The 21462-nt window shown below is 44.6% G+C and overlaps 2 protein-coding genes across 2 annotated transcripts; both read right to left on the reverse strand.

Annotated features, from left to right (window-relative positions):
- Window positions 1-5992: 5992 nt before the first annotated feature.
- Window positions 5993-6544, reverse strand: LOC308494745 (ferritin heavy chain-like; the record flags this gene model as incomplete). The annotated part of the gene is made up of 1 exon (XM_081042667.1): window positions 5993-6544. One exon carries the CDS (start codon window positions 6542-6544, stop codon window positions 5993-5995), a length of 552 nt encoding a protein of 183 aa, XP_080898793.1.
- A 9504-nt stretch (window positions 6545-16048) lies between these two features.
- LOC308494561 (ferritin heavy chain-like) lies at window positions 16049-16597 on the reverse strand (the record flags this gene model as incomplete). Its single annotated transcript, XM_081042368.1, has 1 exon — window positions 16049-16597. One exon carries the CDS (start codon window positions 16595-16597, stop codon window positions 16049-16051), a length of 549 nt encoding a protein of 182 aa, XP_080898494.1.
- Window positions 16598-21462: the final 4865 nt, after the last annotated feature.

The following is a 21462-nucleotide window of genomic DNA, read 5'->3' on the forward strand; positions in this document are numbered from 1 at the left end:
AGCATTTAAAAAATATTAACTCATTTAATCTCCTTGGCAACCAAATGCTGTTAACAATTTTATTATCCCTGTTTTATGTGTGAGGAAACTGAGGCACAGAGACCTTAGATATCATGCTGAAATTCACCCAATTTAGTGAGAGGCTAAATTGGTATGTGAACCCAGGCAATATGAGGTTCAGAAACACTACAGCAAACTGCCTCTCCAATGCAGGAAAGAATGATTGTGAGTCAATTTACAGTTATAAACACATATAGATGCTCGCCCTGTGCTTCCTCATATCTAGAGGAGAACGATGATTTATATATCTCAGATGAAGTCAGAGAGAGGACTTGTCCTCACAGCAGAGAAAGAGAATGAAAAGGTCAATGTCACGCAGGGTGCCAGGCGGGGTCTCAGCTCCTGCTCCCCACATAAGAACGCAGGAAATGGTGAGGCCAAAAGGGAACACCCATGGAGCCATAGATGGGGGAGTCATACCAGTATAGTCTTGCTGGCAGCTGGGTTGGAGACACAGGAAGCAGGAGCCACACAATCCGCTATCTGCTGTCCTTTTCTCTCTGGCAACCAACCTCACTTGCTAAGTGCAATCGGGCTTGCTAGCTCAGCCACCATCTTCTTGCTAGCCCCCATTTTCTGCTAGTGTAGCCTTGGCAGTTATACTAGTGGCCAATGGCTCACTGGTTACAGCTGATGGCCAACTAGCCACAGCCTATGGCCATCCAATCACAGTTGAGTGAGCACCTTTCCACATGAGGGCGAGAGCCAGGAAACTGCACTCCTGGCTCTGTTCCCACACTGCACCCCTACAGGGTCACGCCTCACAATACACCGGACAAGTGTCTTTCGCGAGGCACCCTGTGCCAGGAGCCTGGAGGTGAATTCAATATCCTGGACATAGCCAGGGTTTCTCGGGGCACCACCAGTACTTATGGGCACAGCCAGACGTCCTGGACTTCTTAGGGTACCACCAGTCTCCCCGGGTATAGCCAGGGCCTCTCCTGGCACTGCCACTCTCTCTGGGCACGGCCAGACTTCCTGGACTCAGTCAGGGCTCTCAGGGCACTGCCACTCTCTCTGGGCAAAACCAGACTTCCTGGACTCAGCCAGGGCTCTCAGGGCACTGCCACTCTCTCTGGGCACAGCCAGACTTCCTGGACTCAGTCAGGGCTCTCAGGGCACTGCCACTCTCTCTGGGCACTGCCAGACTTCCTGGACACAGCCAGGGCTCTCAGGGCACTGCCACTCTCTCTGGGCAAAACCAGACTTCCTGGACACAGCCAGGGCTCTCAGGGCACTGCCACTCTCTCTGGGCACAGCCAGACTTCCTGGACTCAGTCAGGGCTCTCAGGGCACTGCCACTCTCTCTGGGCACTGCCAGACTTCCTGGACTCAGTCAGGGCTCTCAGGGCACTGCCACTCTCTCTGGGCACAGCCAGACTTCCTGGACTCAGTCAGGGCTCTCAGGGCACTGCCACTCTCTCTGGGCACTGCCAGACTTCCTGGACACAGCCAGGGCCTCTCATGGCACTGCCACTCTCTCTGGGCTCAGCCAGGGCTCTCAGGGCACTGCAACTCTCTCTGGACACAGCCAGGGCTCTCAGGGCACTGCCACTCTCTCTGGGCACAGCCACACTTTCTAGGCACAGCCAGGGTTCTCACATACTCTCTCGCTGGCAGTGGGGCAAGACACAGGAAGCAAACATCAGCCAGTTCCACTACTTGCTGGTACATTCCCAAGCAAATGTCAAGCGGTCCATTAAGTTAAGATTGCAGGCCATTCCCCGTAGTCCACAGTCATTCGCCAGGGCTGTGCGTTATCCTCACAATGTGTGCCCTCTCTGCAGGGCGAGGGCTCCAAGTCCTCCCCAACCTGGGGGTGAGGGCCTCAGCAAGCACTTCCCAGCCCACAGGGCCGCAATGAACTTCACTTTCTCCGGCCTCTGTTGGTTGGAGAACCATCCACGTTTTTCCACCCCTCCACGGGGTTCCAGCTGTCTGGTAGCTGGTCCTCCTGGTCTTCCTGAGACTGAGTGTTCACATGCACAAACTGCTCCACTGCCCTTCGGAGAGCTTTGGCTGGCACCGTACCCTGCTCGCTGCGCCATTGGTCATGTAGGTGTCATGCGGGGTCTCTAGTCCAACTCCCCACATAAAGATGCAGGATATGGTGAGGCCAAAAAGGAACACCCACGGAGCCATAGATAGGGGAGTCATACCACTATAGTCTCGCTGGCAGCTGGGTTGGAGACACAGGAAGCAGGAGCCACTCGATCCACAACCCGCCGTCCACTTCTCTCTGCCAACCAACCTCACTTGCTAACTGCAATCCGCCTCTCTGCAATCCGCAATCTACACTCTATCAGCCACGCCACTACATCACACTGGCTTAGCCACGGCAGTTATGTCAGTGGCTAATGGCTAACCGGTAACCGCCAATGGCCAACTAGTCACAGCTGATGGCCATTCCACGTGAGGCAAAGAGCCTGGAGACTGCTTTCTGGGATTCTGTCCCCATAGTCCCCAAAGTCAAGTTTGACTAAAAGGACTAAAGGGGCAAGAGAATTTTCTGGAAACTAAGCTAAAGGGACACAATCCTCACTTAAAAGAAAGTATTAAAGTACAATCGTGGTAAATGACAAAGGTAATTACTAATATGTTGTGGGGACCGAGTCCCATAGAGCAGTTTCCAGGCTCTTGGCCTCACGTGGAAAGGTGCTGGCTCGGGTAGTAGATGGTCATCAGCTGGGACTGGTTGGCCATCAGCTGTTACCAGTTAGCCATTAGCCACTAATATAACTGCTGTGGCTGAGCTAGGAAACACGGATTGTGGATTACAGAGAGGCGGATCGAAGTTAGCAAGTGAGGTTGGTTGGCAGAGAAGCAGATGGTGGTTTAAGGATTGTGTGGCTCCTGCTTCCTGTGTCTCCAACCCAGCCACCAGCAAGGCTATAGTGGTATGACTCCCCTATCTATGGCTCCATGGGTGTTCCATTTTGGCCTCACCATGTCCTGTGTTCTTATGTGGGGAACGGGAGCAGAGACCCCGCATGACACCTTTCATGACATGTGTACCTAAGCTTCTCTCTATATTAGTAAATGTTCAAATCAATATGCAAAATTTACATAGACTCAAGCTAGGCATGCATCGGAGGTAAATCGTTCAAATCTGCAATTTTTAACTTTTAGCTTTGTAACCACACCAGACTCAGGAGAAACCCGTTTTGAGTATTTTTCGCAGGCAGGGACAATGGGAGTGTTTATGGGGTATAGCTTTCATCTGGTCAAATAGAGTGCACTGTGAGAGAGGCTGAGATTTTAAAGGGCAAGAGAAAAAAACAACAATCACATCTATCATTTCCTTAAGGAATCTTTTCATTGTTTAACTGAGAAAGAATTTCTTCCTACCCTGTGGAAGACTAACGGTCCCTGAGTCGGGAGTGAAGATAAGAAAAAAAGAAGACAAAGAGACAAAGATGGGGTCGGGAGGGCAAGCAGTTCTCCTAAGGCTGCTCCACCTACTTTATTTTACAGCTCTCTTTTATGCTCACAAAGACAGGAAAATTACATCAGAAGGCTCAGGCAGCAAATATAAAGTAACCCTATTGTATTTAGATGTTTGGTCCTGACTGATCTCTAGCCTCTAGGTAAATCCTTGTTCCCAGAACAGATGGTTTTTACTTGTTTCTTTTTTAGATAAGTTCCCCTTGGGAGTTTTCTATTCCTACCTCTTGATTAGCCAAGATCTCCTTTGGCTTTTCTTTTCAGTCAAGTTGTCCTTGACTCATTTAGTTTAACTCTATATGCATCAGTTCCCCACACTACCCATAGCCATGAAGAGAAGGTGATAGGCTAACTCCTCTCCACATCTTGCAAGGAGAAACCAGAAGGCACAGTGAGGTTAGGAACAGGCTGATTTGGAGAAACACTCTGAGCAGATAAAGAAGGCCATAGTCTGGAATGAGGTCATGGTCCAGGTGGGGCCAGGAGGCCCCCTTGCTGTTCCAACACCTCAACCCATCCTGTAATGGCAGCTGCTCTTGGTTTGGGGCTGGATGGGCCATGTTCTCTCTCTCTCTCTCTCTCTCTCTCTCTCTCTCTCTCTCTCTCTCTCTCTCTCTCTCTCTCTCTCTCTCCCCTCTTTCTGATGAGCTTATCCAGTCCCATGATCTCAGAGCCCCCTATACCTCATGTCTCCCATTTGTATTTCCAAAGGTGACATCCCACTTGAGCTACAGATTCATTTCTTTCTGGCTACCTGCATGACATTTCTACTTGGACATCTAACGACCACCTCAGATTTTACAGGACATGCCTACCCCACACCGTGTGACCCCTGCAAATGACCTCCAATTAATAAGCAGCAATGACTTCAACCCGGGTGTTCAAGTGGAAACCAGAGAACATGCGTTACTTTCCTCAAGTCCCACTACTCACCTCTGACCCATGAGGAAATCTTGGTGATTCATCCAAATCTGTCAGAATATCAATGTCTCCTCATTTCTTCAGCCTCTGCTCGAGTTCAAGCCCCATTATCTCTCACCTGGAACAACTGTATTATCTCCTAATTACTCATTTAGCTTCCACTCTCCACGGTCTACATTCTTCAAAGCAACCAGAATCACTGACTTAATATTCAGGGGGATTTATTCAACTTTATGTTCAATATTCAATGTCACAAATTTGACCTCAATCAACGATTTTGTATTTTCAGCACTCTGGTGGTAATTTTTTGTATTTGTTGTTAGTTTTTTGGTACCCTGTTCCTTTATAACAATTGGTACCGTTGAACTAGAAATCTCACCTGCCTATATTCTAATACATGACAAGCATTGGTACCCACAGAAATTCATCCCCCACGTCTATGGGAAAGCTGGCCCTATCCACAGGTACATTATCACTGCAGCCCAGGGTGAGCTTGCCGAAGAGGTAGTCTGGCAAGCTGGCTTCAAAGGTCCCCAATGTGCTACCTAGAGTTAACTGATACCATTTCAGAAGGGAAGAACACCTTTATTTTAAACCCTGCTCTCATGCAGGGTGTTTATATGGAGTGGTCCCGCTCCCCGCATAAGAAGGCAGGAAATGGTGAGGCCAAAAAGGAACACCCACGGAGCCATAGATACGGGAGTCATACCACTATAGTCTCACTGGCAGCTAGTTTGGAGATACAGGAATCAGGAGCCACACTATCCGGAGCCACACTATCCGCAACCCGCCGTCCACTTCTCTCTGCCAACCAACCTCACTTGCTAGCTGCAATCTGCTGTGCTAGCTGCAATCCCCTCATGCTAGCTCAGCCACCATCTTCTTGCTAGCTCCCTCCCCCCCCATTGGCTGCTAGCGTAACCATGGCATTCGTATTAGTGGCCAGTGGCTCACTGGTTACAGCTGACGGCCAAGTAGCCACAGCTGATGGCCATCCAATCACAGTTGATGGCCAGTTACTACACGAGTGAAGCACCTTTCCACGTGAGGGCCAGAGCCTGGAAACCGCACTCCTGCCTCTGTCCCCACACTTGCCCAATCCCATTCCCTGCACTCTTCCTCCACAGGCCACCACAGTCGTGATTTCAGACCACTTTTTAATTGGTTTACCGTGCACACACTTACAGATACCAGGGCCCCAAACCACCCATCTCAGCCCACCCCCACACACCACCCTGTTTATAACGCAAAGCTTAACTGTGTTTATCTGGGTCCCATTCAATGCCTTCTCCCTCCATCCACGGAGATCCGGAGCTGCAGGTGGATGGGGCATGCGTGGCTGCAGAGGCTCCCGGACACTTGTTTTAAACCCGAGAAGGTGACAGTTTTGCACACACCAATCACCCGGACACCTTTATTTATTCAAGAATCATTAACTTTATTGAAAAAAAATGGCAAAACTTGAAGATAAAGGTTAAACGTTTTGCAAGGGCAATACTGCAATGTGCCTGGTCGGTGTGGTGACCAAGGGAAGTCACCCAGTGGCTATGGGGCAGGCAGTCCAAACTCAGTTCTTTTTGAGGCTGTCGCCCAGGGTGAGCTGGTCAAAGAGGTAGTCTGCCAGGCCGGATCCCGGGGCTCCCATCTTGCGCAGGTTGGTGATGTGGTCCCCCAGCTCTTTGATGAGCTCCACCTGCCCCTGCAGGCAGTGACTGCTCAGGAAGGCGCACAGGTGGGCGTCCTTCTTCTCGGTGGCCAGCTGGTGCAGGTCGAGCAAGCTCTGGTTCACGCTCATCTCCAGGTGCAAGGCGCACTCCATGGCCTTCAGGCCATTCTCCCAGCGGTTGCGGTCAGGCCTGCTGATGTGGCGCAGGCGGAGGTGGCCCCCGCGCTGGTTCTGCAGCTCCATCAGCCTTTCCGCATGCTCCCTGTTCTTGTGGGACTGCTGCAGGAAGAACCCGGCGAAGTGCTTCAAGGCCACCTCGTGGCTGCTGAAATAGGAGGCCATGGACTCATACACGTAGGAGGCATAGAGCTCCAGCACGATCTGGTTGTTGATGGCGGCCTCGCATTCGGGGTAGTAGTTCTGGCGCAAGTACGAGGGCGGCGTGGTCGTCATGGCTGGAAGTGCGGGCCTAGGCGAGGGCGAACGCGGCGGCTGGGCCTTGGAGTGTCCCAGGAGCAGGCGACCAGGGCAGCCAGAAGCTGACTCCGCCGCGGTGTTCCCTGGTACTTCAGCAAACTCCCAGGATGGACCAGGACGACTCCCTCTGTTGGGCTTGGAGGCTGGGTGGAAGGTTTGGGTGGGGCCTGGAAATGAGTTCCCTTGAGGGCTGGGGGGTGGGGTGGAGGCCTTTACATTACAAGGGGAGTGGGGGGAGGGGAGAGAGCTCACCGTTCCAGGGTCCATCCCAGCCTGGTGAGGGCAGATGAGTCTGTGCTGAGCACTTGGCATCGCAAAGTTTTAATTTAGCAATTTCTTATTTCCAAGGACTTTCTACTATTCTGGTTACTCCCTTTAATAGCACCCTGATCTCATGTAAAAAAATAAAAGACAATTATTCTTAAAATTGTGAGAATATTCATTTGCAGTTTTTGGTAAAATTCTCTTCCTTTTCATGTTATATATATATATATATATATATATATATATATATATATATATATATATATATAAAATGTATGTATGTATATATATACACACATATTTGTATATATGTGTACATATATACATACATACACATACTTGGATATATGTGTGTATATATAGATATATTTATAGATATGTAAAATTTTGTCTTCTCTGTTGAAACAACTGCTTGTTCATCAGGATCTTTTCTTACACTTTCCTCAAATATCTGGCACATATTTGTGCTTTCATATTTGAGAGTAATGGGCCTATTGGATTACCCTAGGTAATTGGCATGGATCTGATCTATAGTTGTAATGTCCGTTTTTCTAGCAGGCTTCTGCTCTGAATGGGAAGGTGGAGTGAGTCAAATATGAAGGGGGTAATTTTGGATTACATTGCATGGAGGTTGAAGGTAGGAAACGTCAAAAGCATGGAATTTCTCCCACATTGGAAGACTCCTGTGGATCTCTCTTGTAGGTAGATGTGTTCTTCTGTTTTATTTCCCTTCTGCTATGCAGATTGGCGTTGTCTCTAATTTTCTCTATTTTGGGTTTTCTTCTTACTCAAATAATTGAATGTTTTGGACTATAGTTTGGAAGATTAAAGCGGGTCCAATGACAATTTGGTTTTGTCCAGTGTAAGTAAGGTTGGGGGAGGGTCAGTAAGGTTGGGGGAGGGTCAGAGCAGGGCAGCAGCAAACAGATCAGTTGTTCAAGAAGAGGTAGCTCTTGAATGTCATGGTCCACCCAGGAACCTCTCCAGTCCTTTCAATTCACAAACTCTGTTCTTGCACTTTCCTTTTATGTGCTTGCCCTTCTGTTGCAGGTATTTTAAATTCTCTGGTTTTATCGGTCTGGAAGTGTCCCCTGTTTCTATCGCTGGACTTCCTCATAATGGCTGGTTAGCTATCTCTATCCTTGCCAGTTAGTGTGTTTAGATCATTGTTTCTGTGTCCAAACCACCACCATAGTTTAGTTATATCATTTTTCCCTTTTTAGAAATACAAATACTCATTTTTTAAATAGTTAATGCATTCCCATGACTCAAAAGCCACATACTTCTACCCTCTGTAGGCAACCAATGAAGTATTATTGTTATAATCAGGAGAAGAAAGTAAGAAAAAGAAGAAACAATCCTCATGTTAAGAAAAAGAACAGAGTCATAGAGGGGAATGTTTAGAAACATTGGTTTAGAAGCATGTGATTTTCGAGTGCACATGGAACAATTACCAAGACTGACCTTATTTTTGGACCATGCAACAGGTCTCAAAAAATTTAAACTGATTTAAATCATTTTTCAGTAAGTTTCAGGTGTACAAAACAATGTAATAGTTAGACATTTACAGCCCTCCCAAAGTGACAACCCCCCCCACTACTACCCCTCTGACATTGTATATAGCTGTCACAATTCCATTGACTATATTCCCAAGGTGTACTCCGCATTCTGTGAAAACATCTATATATCTATATCTATCTATGTATCTATCTGCATACACACACACACACACACACACACACGGTGCTAAAAAGTCTATGCACTATTTAAGAAAGGAAAAACCTATTAAAATGTAGTATTCACTATATACCGATAACAAAAGATGAAGGTAACTCACGTTTGACTTCTGCAATTACAAGAGGTGCTCAAAATGGTTACTGTCAGCATCCAGACACTTCTAATTATGCCAAACTACTTCTTGAGCAACACTGACCAAAGTGTCCAGTTGTATACATTTTTTGCCACTCCTGGTGTGTGTGTGTGTGTGTGTGTGTGTGTGTGTGTATGTGTGTGTGTGTAATTATAGTTGACATTCAGTATTCTTAAACTTCAGATGCAGGTTAATATCACAGCGGTGAGACACCTACACTGTCTGTGAAGTGGTCTCCCTAATAAGTCCAGTGACCATCTGGCACCCTACATAATCTTTAAAACGTTAATTGTTTTATTCTCCAAAATGCATTTCATATCTCCATGGCTATATTGTGATGAGCATTTGTACTTTCTAATCCCTTTACCTTCCCCACATCCCCACTCTCCTTCCATCTACAAACCATCAATTTTTTTCCCTATATCTCTGAGTCTGTTTCTCTCTTTTTTTGTTCACGTATTCTGTTCTTAGATTCCACATATAAGTATGATCATATGGCATTTGTCTTTCCCCATTTGACTTATTTCACTTAGCCTAATATTCTCTGCGTCCATCCATGTCATTGCACCTTAAGATTTCATTGTTTTTTTTCATTGCCGACTAATACTTCAGCTGGGTCATGAGATATTTCCATTTTATTTTATTTTGCTTTATTTAAAACATTTTTTTAATTGGGAAATGTTGGTGAACAGTGTGTTTTTCCATGGCCCATCAGCTCCAAGTCAAGTCGTTGTCCTTCAATCTAGTTGTGGAGGGCGCAGCTCAGCTCCATGTCTAGTCACCATTTTCAATCTTTAGTTGCAGGGTTCACAGCCCACCATCCCATGCTGGGATTGAACTGGCAACCTTGTTGTTAAGAGCTCACTCTCTAACCAACTGAGACATCTGGCTGCCCCGAAGATAGTTCCATTTCCAATTTTTTGAGGTACCTCCATACTGTTTTCCATAGTTATACCAACTTGCAATCCCACCAACAGTGCACGAGGGTTCCCTTTTCTCCACATCCGTGCTAGCACTTGTTTTCGATTTATTGATGATAGGCTTTCTGACTGGAGTGAGGTGGTATCTCATTGTGGTTTTTATTTGCATGTCTCTGGTGATTAATGACATTGAACATTTTTTCATGTCTGTTGCCCATCTGTGTGTCCTCTTTGGAGAAAGGTCTCTTCATGTCCTCTGTCCATTTTTTAATAGTATTGTTTGTTTTTTTTTGGTATTGAATTGTGTGAGTTTTTTATAAATTTTGGATATCAACCCCTTATCAGATGTATCGTTGGAAAATATCTTCTCCCATTTTGTAGGATGTCTTTTTGTTTCATTGATGGTTTCTTTTGTTGTAAGAACACTTAGAGTTTGATGTAATCCCACGTTTATTTTTTTCTTTTGCTTCCCTTGCCCAGGGAGATATATCAGTAAAAATATTACTAAGGATAATGTCTGCAAATTTACTTCCTATATTTTCTTCTAGGAGTTTTATGGTTTCTGGTCTAACGTTTAAGTTTTTAATCCATTTTGCATTTATTCTTGTATATGGTTTAAAGAGGTGGTCTTGCTTCATTTTTTTTGCATATGTCTCTCCAGTTTTCCCAGCACCACTTATTAAATAGATTGTATTTACTCAAATGTAAATTCTTGCTTCCACTGTCATACATTAAATGACCATATTGGCATGGATTTATTTCTGGGCTCTGTATTCTCTTTCAGTGATATACTAGGTTTGACAAATAAGTTTGTGAACTCAGTCTAGAAAAAGTGCTATGTCTGAGCCTGCCGACGAGAGGAACGGTCCTGAAGTGGGGAACGAGGATTGAGAAAAAAGAAGACAAGAGACAAAGATGGGATCGGGAGGGCAAGCAGTTCTCATTAGACTGCCGCACCTACTTTATTTTACCGTTCTCTTTTATGCTCACAAAGACAGTAAGATTACAGCAGAAGGCTGATACAGCAAATACAAATTAACCTTGTATTTTGATGTTTAGCCCTGACTGTACTCACACCTTTAGATAAATCTTTCTCCCCGGAACAGATGTTTTTTATCTGTTTCTTCTGTTTAGATAAGCTCCCCTTGGGATTTACTACTGCTAAGTTGTGCTTGACTCATTTAGTTTAACTCTTTATGAGTCAGCTCCCCACAATTTCCCCTTTTTTATTTTTTGAGATCGTGCCTGGCTTAGGTGGTCAGTACAGATGCCTTTACTTACCCGTCATGGGATATGGATCATTAAGGCGATCGATTCCTGTCTTAGGTTGTAAAAACACTTACTGATCCTTACCCGTTGTTGGCTACCGATCTCCTTGGGGGTTAAACAGGGGTGTTTATCTTTGGTTTGGCAGCCATACTGAGCTTTATCTTATGGATTTCTCCATAAATATCTGTGACTGTCTGGATCACAGTTTTGAAGATACAGGGGAGGAAGCATATTATCAAGAAGATCACAACAAAGGGGATCAGAAAAGGGGCCAAGTGACACAACTACTAATTTTACAATTGTTACAAGTGACATTGAACTGAGAATCTTTTACAACATTAATAATAATACTGCCAATCAATAATACATGTGGGGGCTTAACACAAGCAGTAGTATTTCGTTGTCTAATGGTAAGGTTACCGCTACTATCTGTTAACTCTGTGGGTTGTAATGCCCCCGCTATTTTCCAAATATGATGTTGAGGATAAGAGGCAGTCCACCATAGCCCTGCTACTACTCCCAATTGTCCAGGAAATTGTTTTGTCGCATTTCCTCCAGACCAGTCAGTAAAAGATCTATTAAAACCTGGGATGGGATATCTCCAGGCTTTGATGTAGCAGTCTCTCCACAAAACGGCTTTGTTGTTTGTACGAGTCTCTCTTTTACACGGGTCAATTGTAGGTGGATGAGTTTCAGCGGAACTAACATTCATCCCATCACAAGGAGCCCATAATATGACCCTTTGGTACGTGCCTTCAATTTCTCTAGACCATGTGGGAATGCATCCCGCAGTGTCATTATTTGTACTCCTGATAAAACATATGGGCAGTCCCTTACCCACGCCGGAATAGTTGTAAGGCACAGAAGTTAAATCTGGGGTGTAGTAGGGGCGAGTAAACAAGGCAGTATCATTGGTCCCGACGAGCACCTCAGGTCCTTCCCACACCGTGGGATGCAGGAGTGGAGGATCAGGGACGTAGGCCCAATATGTGGTTCCATCAGCTGAGCTCAGGATCATTGAAGTTCTGAGCAGGGTCTGCAGCAAAACGCACCAGCCTTTCCGGTAGCCATCGCGCTCCTCCATTCTCCTGTGACTAAACACAAACATGCCCTCGTCCCCAAATTAGGACTCGGTCTGGCCCGTGCCACTGATTGTCGAGTGGATCTCTCCACCTTACTTGAGCATAATCTTGCTGTGTGTTGGGATGCCAGAAACGATCGGCAGCAGATCTGCCACGCGCATCCACATTTAAAAAATTTAAAATAAAGAGGTTACGATTGAGAACTATATGTGGAGAAATGGGGTACACCTCCCCCTTTTTTATTTTTTGTATTTGGGTTTTTAAAGTGCCATGGGCCCGTTCTATAATCCCTTGGCCTTGTGGGTTGTAGGGAATGCCTGTTTTATGAATGATAGAGAACTGTGTACAAAACTGTTGAAATCCTTTACTTGTATATCCTGTACCGTTGTCAATTTTAATTATTTCAGGCATGCCCATTGTAGAAAAGCAATGTAAACAATGATTAATGACATTTTTTGTGGCCTCTCCTGTTTGAGCTGTGGCCATCATGAACCCTGAGAATGTATCTATTGATACATGGACAAATTTTAATCTACCAAACTCAGGGATGTGGGTCACATCCATTTGCCAGATAGCATTAGGAACTAGTCTTGGGGATTAACCCCTTCAGGGCACTCTTGAGAAGCATTAAGGATTTGGCAGGTTGGGCAAATGTGAACTATATGTCTGGTCTGTTTGTAAGTAATAGGAAAACGAGCTCGAAGGCCAGCAGCATTTGTATGGGTTAAAGAATGAAACTCAGTTGCCTCAGTAAATAGAACATTAGCAATCAATGAATCAGCAACAGCATTGCCCCTTGTCAGTGGTCCCGGTAGGGAGGTGTGGGTGCGTATATGAGTAATGAAAAATGGATGTTGTCGGTTCCTGACAACCTGTTGAAGCTGATTAAAAAGAAACTGGAGAGACGGGCTTGAGTTATTAGACAGTAACGCGTCTCAATATTTTTTACTGTGTGAACTACATAAGCTGAATCAGATACAATATTTAAAGGTTTAGTATAATCCTGTAAGGCAGTTAGTACAGCAACTAACTCTGCTCTCTGTGCAGAGGTGCAATTAGTTTGAATGACTTGTTGATTTATTTCACTTATCGCTGCCCTGTCGTTACTAGACCCATCAGTAAAAACTGTTACAGCTTTTGAAATTGGAGCTGGACTTAATCTCTTAGGGAGAATCCAACTGGCCTTTAGAAGGAATTGAAACAATTTATTTTTTGGATAGTGATTATCAATAATTTCAAAATATCCACAAATAGCAACTTGCCAGATTTTAGAATGGGTATTTAAGTGTATAATTTGTTGTTTTATCTTTTTTATTAACATTGAAATCTCTCACAACTATAAAAAGTTGTTGGGCCTCATTTTTAAACAAGTTACTGTTTCTCTGAGTCTGTTTGTAGCGGTTTTAAAACTAAGCGGATTAGTTGGAACGTTTCCCAGATTGAACCAGGGAAAGACACTCTGTTGGAATGTAATTTATAGAGACCTTGTCTTACCTTTTTTTTTTTTTTTTTTTTTTTTTTTTTTATCTATCTCAAGTGTCCCAAGGTTTGGAAACCAGGAACAATGAGTTTTAATTACTTTGAGGAGTCCCTCTAATCTTTTTTCTTTTTTTTTTTTTGAGGTTTTGTGCTTTCCCTTCTTAAGAAGCTGCTAAACAGGCAGATATAAGGTCTGTACTTGTTTTCTGCATTTGCACAGAGAGGGAGGTGATTGCTGACTGCAATCGACCAATCTCTACCTGGAGAGGATCTAGATGTCCTGTCTTAGCACCTGTTTCTGTCTGAACCGCCCCTATGAAATCTTTAGGGTCATGATATTGAGCAGCAGCTTCCTCTAAATCTTCCTCATCTCGTGGAGTCAATTGATCATCCTCCTCATGTAACTGAGGGTATAAAGAATCAGGAGGAGCAGACGGAGCAGGCTTGGCATCAGGATGAGCGTCCAAGCCTGAGGGGTCGCCTGCAGAATGTCTTATTCCTTCATGTCTGGGGTCCATTACATCCCTAATTAAATTCCATAAAGAAAACGTGTCCACTGGTACCTTAGAGGGCCCATGAACGTCATAATATCCCTGTAAACGATCCCTCACCTTTTCCCAAGTTTCTAAATTTAAAGTCCCTTCCTCAGGAAACCAAGGACATATTTGCTCTACAAATTCTAGAAATCTAAGCAATTGTGCTTCACTGGTTTTTACTCCTCTAGCTTTTAGTATGCTCTTCAACATATGGGTAAACAGTCTTTTACTGTTTCCCTGTCCCATAATTTATTACTCCCGACTATGGTATCTCACCGCACCACCAACCTTTTTTGACACGCGTCTCAACTCCATGCGGTGTCCTTCACTTTATCCCCAGTATTCAGGTCCCTGTTCTGGCGCCACTTGTCGGAGCCTGTGGACAAGACGAACGGTCCTGAAGTGGGGAGCGAGGATTGAGAAAAAAGAAGACAAGAGACAAAGATGGGATCGGGAGGGCAAGCAGTTCTCATTAGACTGCCACACCTACTTTATTTTACAGTTCTCTTTTATGCTCACAAAGACAGTAAGATTACAGCAGAAGCTGATACAGCAAATACAAAGTAACCTTGTTGTATTTTGATGTTTAGCCCTGACTGTACTCACACCTTTAGATAAATCCTTCTCCCCGGAACAGATGTTTTTTATCTGTTTCTTCTGTTTAGATAAGGTCCCCTTGGGATTTACTACTGCTAAGTTGTGCTTGACTCATTTAGTTTAACTCTTTATGAGTCAGCTCCCCACAGTGCTACATACCTCTTTGCTGAATATCACTATGGTCACCTTTGAAGTATTCCCGTTGGGAAGCTATACACCGATGCCAGTACCTAGTCCACATTTCAAAGCAATTTTGGGACTCTTTCTGGAATTGCCATCAGAGCTGTTGTCCTATTTCCCTTGATATCCTAAATGTCATCCAAATGTCTTCCTTTCAATATTTCCTGTATCTTTCTTAAACAAAGAACTCATCAGGGTCAAATCAGGTGAATGGGGAGGGTTGTCCAATACTGTAATTTGTTTACTGACTAAAAAATCCCTCACAGACAGTACCCGGTGAGATGGTGCATTGTCTTGATGCAATAGCCATGAATTATTGGCAAAAAGATCGGTTCATCTGAATTTTTCAGTTTTTTTAGCACTTCCAAATACTAAAGTTGGTTAATTGCAACCAGAATAACTGACTTAACATTCAGGGGGATTTCTTCTACTTAATATTCAATATTCAATATCACAATTTTGACCTCCATTGAAGAATTTGTATTTTCAGCCCTCTAGTGGTAATTTTTTGTATTTGTTATTGTTGTTTTTTTTTGGTACCCTGTTGCTTTATAACAAGAATTGGTACCAATGAACTAGAAATCTCACCTGCCTGTATTCTAATGCATGCCCAGCATTGGTGCCCACAGAAAGTCACCCCCACGTCTATGGGAAAGCTGGCCCTATCCACAGGTACATTATCACTGCAGCCCAGGGTGAGCTTGCTGAAGAGGTATTCTAGCAAGCTGGTTTCCAAAGCCCCCAATTTGCTACCTAGAATTAACTGATACCATTTCAGATAAAGGGAACAAGCCCTGTATTTTAATCCCTGTCCAACACCATTCCCTTCACTCTTCCTCCACAGGCCACCACAGTCGTGATTTCAGACCATTTTTTAATTGGGTTACCGTGCACACACTTACAGATACCAGGGCCCCAGACCACCCATCTCAGCCCACCCCCACATACCACCGTCTTTATAAGGCAAAGATAAACTGTGTTTATCTAGGACTCTATCAATACCTTCTCCCTCCATCCACGGAGATCCGGAGCTGCAGGTGGATGGGGCATACGTGTCTGGAGAGGCTCCTGGACACTTGTTTTAAACCCGAGAAGGTGACGGTTTTGCAGACACCAATCACCCAGACACCATTATTTATTCAAGAACCATTAACTTTATTGGAAAAAATGGTAAAACTTGAAGGAAAAGGTTAAACGTTTTGCTGGGGAAATTCTGCAATGTGCCTGGTCGGCATGGTGACCAGGGGAAGTCACCCAGTGGCTATGGGGAAGGCAGTCCAAGGTCAGTTCTTGTCGCTGTCGCCCAGGGTGAGCTTAGCACACAGGTCCTCTGCCAGGCCGGATTCCGGGGCTCCCATCTTGCGCAGGTTGGTGATGTGGTCCCCCAGCTCTTGGATGAACTTCATTTGCTGGAACAGGTAGTGACTCTTGAGGAAGTCGCACAGGTGGGCGTCCTTCATCTCGGTGGCCAGCTGGTGCAGGTCGAATAGGCTCTGGTTCACGCTCATCTTCAGGTGGAGGGCACCCTCCATGACAGTGAAGGCGTTCTCCCAGCAGCTGGAGTCAGGCCTGTAGATACCCAGCAGGCGGAGGCGGCCCCCGCGCTGGCTCTGCAACCACATCAGGCTCTGGGCATGCTGCAGCTCCTGGCTGGACTGCTGCAGGAAGAACTGGGCCAAGGGCTGCAAGGCCACGTCTTCGCAGTTGAAGTAAGAGGCCACGGTCTCGAACATGTGAGACGCATAGAGCTCCAGGGAGATCTGGTAGTTGATGGCGGCCTCGCATTCGGGGTGGTAGTTTTCGCTGACAAACGGGAGCGGCACGGTCGTCATGGCTGGAGGTGCGGGCCTAGGCGAGGGCGAACGCGGCGGCTGGGCCTTGGAGTGTCCCAGGAGCAGGCGACCAGGGCAGCCAGAAGCTGACTCCGCCGCGGTGTTCCCTGGTACCTCAGCAAACTCCCAGGATGGACCAGGACGACGCCCTCTGTTGGGCTGAGAGGCTGGGCAGAAGCCTTTACGGTTCGGGTGGGGGAGGGGCTACAAGAGAGGGTTCTGTGTTCCAGGTTCCATCCCAGCCTTGTAAGGGCAGGGGACTCTGGGCTTAGTACTAGACATCTAAAAGTTGTTAATGTAGCAATTTCTTATTTCCAAGGACTTCCTACTATTCTGGTTATTCCCTTTAATAGCACCCTGTTCTCATGTGAAAAAATGAAAGAATTATTCTTAAAATTGTGAGGATATTCCTTTGAAGATTTAAGTAAACTTCTCTTCCCCTTCATGTAATATATTTATACAAATATATATATATATAAACATATATACACATACACAGATATTTTGATATATGTATATTTGTATGTTTGTGTATATATATGTGTATATATATTTATACATCTGTAAAATTTTTTTCTGCTTTCCTGAAACAGTTGTTTGTTCATCATGATCATCTCTTACATATCCTCAAACATCTGGAAAACAATTGATATGTGGTATATAAACCAAAAACAACAAAAGAACAAGACAAACAAATGAGAAACAAAAACTCATAGACAGACAATAGTTTAGTGTAGTGGTCACCAGAGGGTAACGGGGGCAGGGGGTGGTAGATGAGGGTAAAAGGGATCAAATATGTGGTGATGGAAGGAGAACTGACTCTGGGTGGTGAACACACAATGGGATTTATAGATGATGTAATACAGAATTGCACACCTGAAATCTATGTAACTTTACTAACAATTGTCACTCCAATAAACTTTAATTAAAAAAGAAACAACAAAAAAAAACAAAATGGGAAAGAATGTGCTTGTGTGTTTCTGTGAGTGTGTGTATCTGTGTGTCTGTGAGAGAGAGAGAGAGAGAGAGAGAGAGAGAGAGAGAGAGAGAGAGAGAGAGAAAGAGAGAGAGACAGAGAGAGACTGTCTGTGTATTACATCAAATGAAAGGTTATGAAGTCCCTTTGGATATTTGAAAGTTCCATAATTGTTCACTAAATAAATGACCAAACAAAAAAGAAATAGAGACACAATATAGAGAACATTTAGATGGTTGCAGATGGAGAGGTTGGGGGGATGGGTGAAGGGGTGGGGCAATAAGGATGTATAAATTGGTAGTTACAAAGAGTCATGGGGATGTAAGTTACACCATAAGGAATATAGTCAGTAATTTGGTAATAATTATGTATGGTGTCAGAAGGGTACCAGATTTATTGGGGTGATCCCTTGGTAAGTTATATAAATGTCTGATCACTGTGTTATCTGAAACTAATATAATAATTGTATGTTAGCTAATTGAGAAATAAAACAATTATTTTAAAAATTGTACTTGTTGTTGAAGTTACAGTACGTTTTTATGATGTTTGGTTCAGTACTTATAGGAGGGTATGGCCCAGTGAGTTATTAAATAGAGGCATGGGTGTTCTTTTACAGCACCCTAGATGATTCCACAGTGCAGCCCCGTGTAACAACCAGAGTGCTAAAGGGTGCTTCTCAAAACTCAGTGTTCATATTCATCACCTGGGGTCTTGGGAAATGTACATCCTGAGTCAGGAGGTCTGGGGTGGGGCTTAAGACTATTGTGCTTGTAACCAGCTCTCAGGAGAGGCTGAAGCAGCCGGTTCACACAACACACTTTGAGAGGCAGGTTGTAATTGCCAGGGAAGCCTAGGTCCTGCCCCTGAGGCTGAAGTAATTGGCTCCGGTTGTGTCCATACCGAGGAGAGTTTTAAGAGGTCTGCGGTTTCTTCTAATGTACAGCAAAGCTTGAGAATCTCCATGCAAAGTAATAGTGATTTACGGATTGTAATGATTATTTTTTCAGTGGCCAAATGCGGTCCCCTCCTCCCATCCCGCAGCACCCTGACTCCCTATCCTTTTCAGGTTCCAACATGCAGATGATGGTGGGATCAGGATTAGCACTTTATCTGTTCACTCTTTCCCACCTCTGAGGAGTTGAATGTAGTTCTGGCTGGAAAGAGGAGGCTTAGGCATTTGTGCTTGGGAAGAAGAAACAAAAAGCTTTCTAGGCACGATTTCCAAAAAAAGCTGGTTGAAGCAGAATGGCGCGGGGATTACCAGGGAAACTTGTCACGGGAAGACTCGCCTCTAGTCTGGAACCTGAGTGTGCTGCAAACAGCCAGCTACCCTCCTGGGTCCTGGCAGCACCTGACAACCAAGCAGCTATGAAGGATTTCTCCTTCTCAATGGAGAGGGCGATAATGTGGGTGGAAATGCAAGAGAGACCTTCAGTAGCAAAGTATAGACATGAAACCTTCTCCCTGAAGCATAAACCCCACACAGCAATCCGGACTAGATGATGATGATGATGATGGCAATAAATGTTTGCTTAGGAATAATATGTGTAGTGTATGTGCCGGGCACAGTTGTAAGCATTTAAAAAATATTAACTCATTTAATCTCCTTGGCAACCAAATGCTATTAACAATTTTATTATCCCTATTTTATGTGAGGAAACTGAGACACAGAGACGTTATATAACACGCTGAAATTCACCCAATTTAGTGAGTGGCTAAACTGGTATGTGAACCCAGCCAATGTGAGGTTCAGAAACACTACAGCAAACTGCCTCTCCAATACAGGAAAGAAGGAGGATTGTCAGTGAATTTACAGTTATAAACACATATAGATGCTCGCCCTGTGCTTCCTCATATTTAGAGGAGAACGATAATTTATATATCTCAGACGAAGTCAGAGAGTGGAGTAGTCCTCTCAGCAGAGAAAGAGAAGGAAAAGGTCATGTTTAACTAAGAAGAGGAAAGGGGCAAGAACATTTTCTAGAAACTAAACTAAAGGGACATAATCCTCACTTAAAAGAAACTATTAAGGTACAATCATGACAAATGTGAATAGTAATTACTAATGTGTAATTAAGCTTCTCTCTATATTAGTAAATGTTCAAATCTGCAAACTTTACATAGTCTCAAGCTAGCCAAGTGTAGGAGGTAAGACGTGCAAATCTATAATTTTTAACTTTTATCTTTGTGACCGCACCAGGCACAGAAGAAACCTGTTTTGAGTATTTTCCCAGGCAGGGACAACCTGTAGGTTTACAGGGGTACGGGTTTCATCTGGTCAAATAGAGTAGACTGTGAGAGAGGCTGAGATTTTCAAGGGGAAGAGGAAAAAAACAAGAAGCACATCTACCATTTCCCTAAGGAATCTTTTCATTTTTTTAACTGAGAAATAATTTCTTTCTACCCATAGTCATGAAAAGAAGGTAATAGGCTTACTCCTCTCCACATGTTGCAAGGAGAAACCAGAGGGCACACTGAGGTTAGGAACAGGCTGATTTGGAGATAAACTGAGCAGACACAGCTGGCCATGGTCTGGAATGAGGTCCAGGTCCAGGTGGGGCCAGTAGCCCCTTGGCTATTCCAACACCTCCACCCATTCTCTAACGTTACTGCCCTGGGCTTGGGGCTGGCTGGGCCATGCTGTCTCTCTCCACTCTCTGCTGAGCTTATCCAGTCCTGTGACCTCAGTGCCCCCTGTAGCTGATGACTCCCATTCGTATTTCCAAAGGTGACATCCCACCTGAGCTCCAGATTCATTTTTTTCTGGCTACCTGCATGACATTTCTACTTGGACATCTAACGAGCACCTCAGATTTTACAGGACATGCCTACCCCACACCGTGTAAGCCCTGCAAATGACCTCCAATTAATAAGCAGCAATGACTTCAACCCGGGTGTTCAAATGGAAACCAGAGAACATGCGTTACTTTCCTCAAGTCCCATTATTCACCTCTGACCCATAAAGAAATCTTGTTGATTCATCCAAATCTGTCTAGAGTTTCCTATGTCTCCTCATTTTTTCAGCCTACACCCAGTTCAACCTTTCTCACCTGCACCAGCTGTATTATCTCCTAAGTGCTCTTTCAGCTTCCCCATTCTACCCTTTGAATTCTGCAAAGCAGCCAGAATCACTGATTTAACTTTCGGGGGGATTTATTCTACTTAATATTCAATATCACAATTTTGACCTCAATTCACGATTTCATATATTCAGCCCTCTGGTGGTAATTTTTCATATTTGTTATTGTTATTTTGGTACCCTGTTGCTTTATAGTAAGCAACGATACAGTTGAACTAGAAATCTCACACATGCCCAGTATTGGTGCCCACAGAAAGTCACCCCCACGTCTATGGTAAAGGCAGACCTATCCACAGGTACATTATCACTGTAGCCCATTATTAACCTGCCAGAGACATATTATGGCAATCTGGCTTCCAAGGCCCCCCAATTTGCTACCTCAAATTAATTGATACCATTTCAGATAAAGGAAAGAACCCCTTTATTTTAATCCCTGGCCAATCCCATTCCCTATGCTCTTCCTCCATAGGCCATCACAGTCATGATTTCAGACCATTTTTTAACTGGTTTACCGTGCACACACTTACAGATGGCAGGGCCCCAGACCACCCATCTCAGCCCACCCCCACACACCACCCTGTTTATAATGCAAAGCTTAACTGTGTTTATCTGGGACCCACACAATACCTTCTCGCTCCATCCACGGAGATCCGGAGCTGCAGGTGGATGGGGCATGCGTGGCTGAGAGGCTCCCGGACACTTGTTTCACACCCAAGAAGGTGACGGTTTTGCAGACACCAATCACCCGGAGACTTTTATTTATTCAAGAACCATTAACTTTATTCGAAAAAAAAATGGCAAAACTTGAAG

Source organism: Rhinolophus hipposideros (genome assembly GCF_964194185.1).
Source record: "Rhinolophus hipposideros genome assembly, chromosome: X".
Lineage (NCBI taxonomy): Eukaryota > Metazoa > Chordata > Mammalia > Chiroptera > Rhinolophidae > Rhinolophus > Rhinolophus hipposideros.